At 31.7% G+C, this 9,740-nt stretch overlaps 1 protein-coding gene across 1 annotated transcript; it reads left to right on the top strand.

Moving 5' to 3' along the window:
* The first annotated feature begins 265 nt into the window (after window positions 1-265).
* Window positions 266-8,147, top strand: LOC129741896 (histidine decarboxylase-like). The gene is made up of 3 exons (XM_055733710.1): window positions 266-670; window positions 7,791-8,077; window positions 8,133-8,147. Exons 1-3 carry the CDS (start codon window positions 643-645, stop codon window positions 8,145-8,147), a joined length of 330 nt encoding a protein of 109 aa, XP_055589685.1. The 5' UTR covers window positions 266-642.
* Window positions 8,148-9,740: the final 1,593 nt, after the last annotated feature.

Genomic DNA, 9,740 nt, shown 5'->3' on the forward strand with positions numbered 1-9,740 from the left:
TTTCATTCTCTTCGAAGACTGATAACGTTCTGAATGTACATTGTAGCTGTAGGTTTCGTCTTCGGGTTTCAACGTTCGGCTAAACCAAAGCAAATGCCTACCTATCTGGAAAGAAACCATAAAAGTCTACACATAGTTCATTGATGCACCTTGGCTTAGGGTGGAATTTCCCTAGCAGCCACTGGTCCTTTTCTTATTATCGCAGTCCATTTTTGCATGAAATTTAAGTTTATTTTTTTTCGTTACCATTTTTTGTTCATTTCAGAAAGGTCAAAAGTGAAATAGAATCACTATTGGTAGTTTTACCATCGAAGTGAAGAAGACACTCCAACAAGCAAATTTATTTGACAATTGGTAGTTTTTCGCGAGACTTCGGACAAATCGGTCAAGAAAGAAAGTTTAGTGCTATATTTGAATGAAAAGCTGGTCACAGAATAGATTTTTCCCCATTTGAAATTGAAACTGACTCATCAAAACTGTTCAGGTGCTGTTTGATCCGGTGTTATATTCTGTGAAGTGAATAAAATCAAAGGAAAGGATCTCAAAGACAGATTTCCTTACGCTAATTGAGTGACAAAACACGCTTTGATTGATAGTCAAAGCTTATCAAACCTCAAGAAAAGCGAGAAAACCCATCAAAAAATGGACTTCGACGAATACCGCAAAAGAGGTAAGTAGCTATGAGTAATTTGTTAAAACAATTTCATCACCCATAAATCCATGTCTGATGACATGGAAAATATTGTTCCATTTCCCACAGGGAATCAAGGCTCAATCCCGAGGGACCATTTTTCTTACGCAACCATTTCTGCTAATTATTACAAGGAATTTTACGCAGTCCTCCTTCAGTGCAGTCTGGTTGGGCAGACAGAAGAAGAGGGAATATAAACGAAGCACGTGTTAGTGTGCTTAGAAGGGGAAGAAAACTTCAAGGGGGAAATTATTAGTCAGCCATTCATTCCTTTCGTTCATATCCGCGGATTATTGGCTACACTTTGAACACTAGCGCATTTACTGGGGAGTGGATTTGAGCCTTTCTGGGAAAATTTTAACACAGCTTTCTTTGCTTTTTGGATTTTTGTTGTAATTTTTTAGTGGAATGTTTCGATTATATGTTAGGCAAACTAAGACTAAATAAAGTTTTGGTCGGAAGCTTTTGGTCTATTGATCAATTAAATCTTTGATGTAAAATGTTTAATCAAGATTTAAAATAATAATCGTTGGGGCCTTAAACAAAACAAAAAATGCTGTGAAATATTTTAAACACCTTGAAACATAGTCCACCGGTGTAACATTGAGCAAAATGTGATTATTTCAGAGAATCATCAATTAGGTTCTTTGGTTACAAATACCATATCTCAAAACTATTCATAAGCTCCTCATATAAGTACCATTGACAGAGCATGAAATTTTTTTCGAAAATTTAATTGTTTTTATGAATTGTTAATAAGCTGTCATAATGTTCAGAATTATCCATGATTGATGATATTATCTTTGTTTGTTTAATATTCATATAAAACTTTTTTTGTGTATTAGGTATTTTTAGGTTTTTAAGGTCGAATAATCAGTACCAGACAACATTTATTCAGGAAGTGTGTTGATTTTCTGGCATTTCAACACAAACATATATGTACATACATAAGTTAACTAAGCTTTTCAGAAAATCAATATAGTGTAACATTTCTAATTTAAAAAAAAAAAAGTAAAACAGAATAGATCTAAGAATAAAAGAAGATTTTTAAAATAACTGATCTTGATGAAAAATGGCATTCATAATAATGACAAACGTTATTTTTAGAAATAAAAAAGGAGAAAAATTGGTGAAAAAACCATTCGATTTTGGCAGCACAAATTTTTTAAATAGTGATGCCAAAACGGAAGGGGCCTTTATTAAAAGAAAGGCTGAATAAGCATAAGAATGAGTTTTTGGTGGATAATTGTTGAAGTTTTTAATGTCATTTACATCAAAATTATTTTTGAACGGGTTTGGGTCAGTTTTTCGGCTTATGTGTACAACATAAATATTTCATTCTAGAATCATCGAGATATTTCAATTTTCACCTTTTCAACGGAATAGTGTAATCTTGTTGGTCAAAGGATGTAAATATACTCTTTGAATGTAAATCGTTTTGCAATTTTCTCATTGAAAGTTTTACTGACTTCAAACATATCGCATTTTGATCGATACCCGTTTAAATTGATAAGTAACATTTAAAAGAAGGTTGCAAGATAACCTAAGTTTATTCGGGTTTGTCCGGATATTTAATACAAAATTTGGGAACAGTCCGGCTTGGCCCGGTTTCCCGGATCCCATTGAAAAATTTACGGTTTTATTCACTTTATTTGGCAAATCTTACAAAAAAAATGTGATGAAATTTTTTTTCTTCATGTTCCTTAAACGAAATTTTTTGAGCAAGTTTTATAAAAATAATCATGGAAGGTTTTTTGGAAGCCTCAAATACTATTAAGTAAACTTTCGAACACCGATCGGTACATACGGAATATTGATTTTTAGCAAAACATATCGATTTCAAGTTTTTTTTTTTTAAATTTGTTCAGACAGGAAAAAATTACTTCCAATATATAATTTATTCTATTGTTTTAGCATTTTGTGAAATTTTGAGCCAAGGCGGCATCCATAAATTACGTAACGCAAAAAATGCCCTTTTTTGACCCCCTCCCCCCCGTATGTCAAAAATCGTAACGATTCGATGTACGTTTTTATATTTTTGTCAAGCATCGCACCGCCAAAATGTGACAAATTACGTCAACATTTCAATTCATTTTTTGAAATTTTTCTACTGTAACAGGAACAGCTTTGGCGGTTGATTGATTGAAAAGTACGGGTTTTACACAACTTTTTAACATTTTTTGTGGCCATGATCTTAAAAAAAATTGATAAAAATTTCCGTATGGGCAACATATAGCTTTAACTTCAGCTTTCTCATGCACTAAGTGAAATTTTTTTCGAGCACTGATGAACAGATTTATAGCAATTTTCCTGAAGCATGTTTTTTCATAAAAAAATTCTTGGACTTAACATAACTTTAAAATAATTGATTGTAGCTGAAAATTGTCTGAAAAACATATTGGAGTCACATTATAGGCTTTTCAAAACTATAAATTTTAAAGAAATCGGTTGAGAAACAAGAAAGTTTTAGCGAAAACAGTGAAAACCGTCATTTGACCGCTCGCGGTATGAATAGGTATATACAAAGTGTCGGTATGTTTAGTGTTAAATAATACAAGAAAAAAGAGTGAACAAGACAAAACATGATGAAATGAAATAAAATTCATTGAAACAATATCAAACTAGACGAGACAAGTTCAATTATTGTTAGAAATACGTAAGAAGATTAAATGAAAGATCAAATAAGATTAACAAGACTTATCTGGGAAAAACAAAAATTAATTATAGAAAAGGTGAAATAAAATATATCTACATGAAACTTATTAAAAATTAAAACAAGTTAAAAGTAGATGAAAATGACGAAAAAAAAAAATCAAGGGCTATCGAAATTGGAGCTTCCGTTGACTTCTGAATGCTACTTCATTCAATAAAATTTTCAACTTGTTTATTTTCTTTGTCTCTAAATTAAGGTTGCCAGATTTTTTTCAGCAAGTATCCGGGCTGGACAAACCGGGCAATTTTTATAGAAAAGCCTAGCAAAATCCGGGCATTCCATTTCAAATTGCAACCATAAATCCGGGCAATATCCGGGCAAATTTTCTAAAAACTCAGAAATTTCTCGACTAAAATCAGGAAAAACCAATGAAAAATAAAATTTTTTTCATCAAAACTAAACGATAGATTTTGAACCGTGTTATAGGCTTAAAACACCTTTAATGATTATTTTTATAAAACTTGTTCAAAAAAAAAAAAACCTTTTGGAGGAGTTTGTTGTTTTTTTTTTGTTTAATTTGCCAAACAAAGTGAATAAATCCGGGCAAAATCCGGGCATTTTCAATGAAATCCGGGCAACCGGGCCGGGCCGGACTGTTCTCAAATAAAGTATTAAATATCCTGGCAAACCCGGTTAAAACCGGGCAATCTGGCAACCGTATTCTAAATGTTGTATTACAGATACCGTCCGTTTTTTGGTAGTATTTGATTTTGGCATCGATCGGTTTTTAGAAACAACATAACTTTTTAGTATTTTCTTCAACATGACCAATATAATTTAGACACACACTGTTTAAAAATAATAAATAATAACTCAAAATTATGAAGAATGACAAAAATAGCAAATAAGACAAAAAATATACAAATATTATAAACGAAACAAGAATAATACTAAATGCATAAAAACATGATAATGAAAATTTAAAAAGGTTGAAAACTGTCTTCAAATTACTTTCATTATTATTATCAACATTATTTTAAGTCAGTTTTTGACTTTTTCATTTTTTATTTAGCACAGTTCCCAGATTGTAATAAAACAGGAGATTTTTTTCCAAATACGTTGAATGGCACGAATGATTTTGAAAAATTTTATTTTAATGCCTAATTTAACAACATTTACACTTTTCGCCATCATGATGGTTTGTATTATTTTAAAAATTAATTTTTAAACTTTTTGTTGAATTTTCAATATGCACTGCTATAATTGCTAACAACTTGCAAAAATATGTTTTCTCATAATTCGCTTTTAAAGGCATCATCATTCAGAAAACAATTTTATAATTTTTTTTGTTTTCTTAATCAACGACATATTAAATGTTTAATTAATAATTCAAATTTCCATATCCAAGTAAGATCAATTGTTTTGAAAGACTCTTCAAGCCTCTTATGAAATCTAAAGTTAGGCTAGGAGCCTGTTAGAAAACATTGTTACTTGGGATAGGAAATTTGTAGGTACTTATGTAGAACTTGATAGCGCTACTTTTCGTTTGAATACGACTGTTCCAACATATTTCTAATTCGATTTTAAATGTAGGTTTTAGATTTGAAATTCAGGAAACGATTCATGGAAAAAAAATTACAAATAAGAATTCAAAAAAACAAATTTGGAATTCAGAAAAACTATTGAGGAATTAAATAGATATGTCTTCAAAATCAGATTTATTTTAAAAAAATTAAATCAGAGCTGCAAAATAAAAAATTTAAGTCCTTAGAAAATAATAAAAAAAATCTCTTTTTTTGTTTGTTTTGATATCTCAGCTTTGAGAAAAAAATCTTTCGTTTTAAAATAAGTATTTTTTTTAATTCAAATCTGATTTTTTTTCTCGTTAAAAAAATGTAAAACAAAATTAACATTGAAAAACGGTTCTTGTATATACCGAAACCAAGCGCTTAAAGTTTTCAACTTCAATTGAATTTTCAATATTCAATTTTAAAGATAATTTCACAGTTCGTTTAAATGAACTTAAAAGGTGGTCAAAAGTATTAGAGAGGTGTTTTTGATACTAGATCAATTTAATGCTGTTTCTGCACATGTTTTGTTCTTAGAAGTTAAAAATTTTATGTGAAAAATTAAGATTTAGCCATATTATATCAAACGTTCGCCTCTAGTGCGTTTTATATCGAAGCATTGCTCAGCTGATATACATTTGAGAATAAAAATATATTCGTCCAAATTTTACACAGTACTTTACTGCCGTTTCAAGCAAGATTGTCTCATGTGAAAAAAACGTGCAAGCGAGAAAAATGCGATGGAAATTTTCGCTATGTTTCCAATTTTTCTCTCAAACCTAAATTTCACAGACAGTTCATTCATAGTAAACAAAATTATATTTCCTTCAAAAAACAGCAAATCAGAGCCAAAAATGCTTCGTGTGACACTTTTGCGTAGATTCAGAACGCAAACCGATGTTAGTTCTACGAAAAATTGTCACACGGCAACTATTTTTCTAACATTTTAAAAGTACGTATAGTTTCTATTTTGCCAAAAAATCAAGTTAAACCGAAAATTGAGAAATTCGTTCCTCTTTGTCTATAGAAATGACTTGTAGAGTATGGATCCTGTAAGTAGTGCCTACCAAAAAGTGTTTTGTGAAAATTTCTCTGAATAAAACAATCAAGGCTCCTTGCTCATCCTCCGTCCTTTATTTTAGAGTATTTTGGGTGAATAACATTATATTCAACAGTTTAAATTCACCTAATGAGTTTTTTTTTATGAAATTTGCATTCATTATAAAATTTTCTCCAGTGTGACATTCTTGCGTAGAAATTTCAACATAGAGACAACCACCTTGATGAAAATTTCGTTTAAGTTCCGACAGTGTTCGGCATCGCTAACTGAAAAATTAGCACCGCTAATTAAATCGCTAACTCATACAAAGTTAGCGATCGCTAGTTAAATACGCTAAATGTACCAAAAAAGTTATCGCTTTAAGCTTAAAGCGCTAATCGCTAACTGTTTACCAACATTATGGCCGGAACAAATATTTTTCTTTAGTTACACACTTCCCCCTTTCGATTTTTCCAACTCCTCAAGGGGGAATTAATGAAGTTTGAAGTATTTAATTTAAAATTAGATAAATTGATCGTATTTTCATAAAATTATATGAGCAAAACAAAAACTGTCAAAGATTTAAGGAGTTTTATTTAACGAGTCTCTGTATTCTATAATTTAAAAAAAAATTGAAGAAAGAGCAAAAGAAAAGAATGTGGAAAATGCGAGTTATATCTCTCTTTTTTTTAATTCAAATTTTGGTTAAAAATTTACTCGATTTGACGGTTTTGTGCAAAGTAGATAGTAAGCAATTTTGTTGCAAATAATCTCTTGTGCAATTCATTTTTTGATGTTTTGGCATTATTTTACATAATCCTCATTTAAAATCTTTAACCTGTTTTCCCCTTTTTCAAATTTGCAGGAGCATTGTCAAACGTGAACATGTCTACAATCTCTATTTGAACTTAAAACGAAGGCTACAATAGTGATTTTATCTTATTTTTATATGAACTGATCTGTAAAATCTCTAAAAAACTATATCGTGAAAAGTAAATAGCTCAACCACTTGAAAACAAATGCTGATGAAGAGATGTTCAAAATAGTTTTATATTGTTTAACACCTTTTATTGTTATCTTCTTCTGTAAAAGTTGTTAAAAAAAGTGCATAAAGATAGAAAAATGACACTCAATACAACTGTTCTCTAACTCTAGTACGCATTCCTCCAATGAATCCAATTAAGCAATCAGAATGATGCACTATGTCACTTTGACTTGATTAATGAGAAAAAGTTTATTCTATTAATAAAAATTCGAGAGATTGATACAAATATATGGGAGTTAGCGATCTCCAATTAGCGGAACCAAAAAATAGCGGAACTTTTTAATTCGCTAAATCAATCCAAACTTAGCGGCAAAATTAAACCGCTAACAAAAAGTTAGCGGACTAACTAGCGAATAGCGGATTAGCGCTTTTGTGCCGAACACTGAGTTCCGAACAAAGTATACTTGTTTGTATTTTTATTTGAAAGTTAACACAAAAAAGACCGTTTCCAGTAAAAATGTGAAAATGACCCAAAAGTCATATGGGACAGTTTTGCATGACACGGAAGTTTAAAAAACCTAATTAAAATCATTTTTTTTTTTTTGGATTAGGTTCAGTGATTTTTTAAACAAAGATTGCCAAATTTCGATGTTTCTCAGCGTAAATTTATTCCCGGTCCTTAATGTGGTAAAATCAATATGCTATATCACCTTCTTGTTGATCCAAATATTTAGTCAAAAAACATCATATGCTCCATTAAAAATAGATTTTTTTCAAAAATTCAAATCTATCCAAAGCTTTTATGTTATTCATCATTTCTAACACAAGCATTTTTCTCCCTCTTCCACCGACAGGCAAAGAAATGGTCGACTACATCGCCGACTATCTGGAGGGGATCCGAGATCGGCGGGTTCTACCGGACGTCAAGCCCGGCTACATGCGAGGGCTCCTTCCGGATTCGGCGCCCCTGGAGGGAGAAAACTGGCAGACGATCATCGACGACGTCGAACGAGTTATCATGCCGGGCATAACGCACTGGCAGAGTCCCCATATGCATGCCTACTTTCCGGCGTTAAACTCGTTCCCCTCGCTGCTGGGCGACATGCTAGCCGATGCTATAAATTGCCTCGGCTTCACTTGGGTAAGCAAAAATTACCAACGAACGTCGGTGGATAAATGTTGGATTGTCTTTATAGGATCAGCGGCCATAAAACGAGTGAATTGATTCCATGGGATTTGTGCGGGGGATTTCAGCAGTTCATAAAATTAGCATTGATTCGATTCGACTTGCTTTATTTGTTCGCACTGTTCGGTTTCTGATTTTCTTCTGTTCGTCGGGGAAAAATTCAACTGATTGATTTCGCTGTTCTGTGTAAAATGTAGGTACCTAACTTTTAAAACTTGCTTTCATACCATGTTTTCCTAGTTTCAGTTGTTTAAACATAAAACTGTTCATCACTTGTGAAGTTATTTTTGAAAACAACTTCTCTCTTCGAAAATTTTTCTTGTTTAAACGAAAACGCATAAAACCTTTCAAAGGATTTTCGTTTGAATCTCATCAATGAGTAAGTTTTTGCTTGTTCAGAAATTGAGAACTGATTTTTTTTTCGTTCAGAACTTAGTTTATCGCTAACGAGCCGAACCTCTTGCTACAAGATGGGATATTTTTAAGGTTAGATCTGTGAGTTTAACAGGTGTGTATTCTTGGCCCCAAATGAACTACTTTTTACAAATGACAATGTCTGTTTCGCGGGATTCGTCTATCACAAATTACAAATCCATGGTTTTTACGAATCACAGCATCTTCAAAATTTATAATTGAAAGATGGAAAATGGTTCTGCATACATTTAGGTGCAAAATTAACAATTCCTTAGCTGCCGTTGGAAGCATAATTGTCAAATGTTACATTTTGAAATTTCCAACTTTTTGATGTCTAGAGGCCTTATTTTAAAATTTTTGTTAGCCGTTTTTCGATAGAAACATCGAGTTCACTCTAAAAACATATTCTCATTAAATAAAATCAAAATATTCATTGCTATGAGGCGGTAGACACTATAATACCTCACATATCAAAATATAAAATGTGACAATTATGCTTCCAGCGGCAGTTAGGTCCTTTCACTTTTACCAATTTCTATTTTCTTCAAACTGCACGATTGTACACTGTTCTTAGCCATTTTTCCTATACAGGCTTACTGTTGGTAAATGTCCTAATTTTATATAATAAAATAATCCCACTTAAACTAAATATACATATTTTTGTGATGTTCTTGTTTTGTGATTGCGTTCATTGAATATTTTTTTCGGCTTTAATTCTTGGGCAATATGTACTATGAACCTTCTTTTTTTTTTCAAATCAAGGGTGTTTTTGATAACGCTTTCTGTTTCCCTTTAAAATACCCCAAAAACTTTTATTTGGTCGAAGTTTTGACGAATTAAGCCGATTGTCCTCCTTCGACACAAAAGCAACATATTTGACTTTTATCACTCCAACGAACATTTGCGTAGTGCAGGGGTTTTCAGATCATTTGCTCGGCGGAGCACTTTTAAAACCAAAAATTTTTGGCGGAGCACCTACATTTCTGAAAGAGTGGAAAAACCGAGTGTTGAAAACTAGATGGTATTTATCGTTTAAGTAAGATGTGTCTTGTCATCGTAGTCAATAAAATCAGTAATGAATGGCTACTTTTTGAAAAGTATTGTTTTTATTAAAATTTAATTTAAATTGTGTCTTCAAAAATTATTGATTTCAATAGAACAAATATGCTTCTTCGATTTTTCAAGCTGTTACAAGTTTGGTTAA

This window comes from Uranotaenia lowii, chromosome 2 (genome assembly GCF_029784155.1).
Source record: "Uranotaenia lowii strain MFRU-FL chromosome 2, ASM2978415v1, whole genome shotgun sequence".
Classification (NCBI taxonomy): Eukaryota; Metazoa; Arthropoda; class Insecta; order Diptera; family Culicidae; genus Uranotaenia; species Uranotaenia lowii.

Bases quoted from the DNA above. Each gene is read 5' to 3' on its own strand.
- LOC129741896 (XM_055733710.1), top strand. From the start codon at position 643: ATGGACTTCGACGAATACCGCAAAAGAG. The intron at 671-7,790 runs GTAAGTAGCTAT...TTCCACCGACAG, and splicing joins CGACGAATACCGCAAAAGAG to GCAAAGAAATGGTCGACTAC.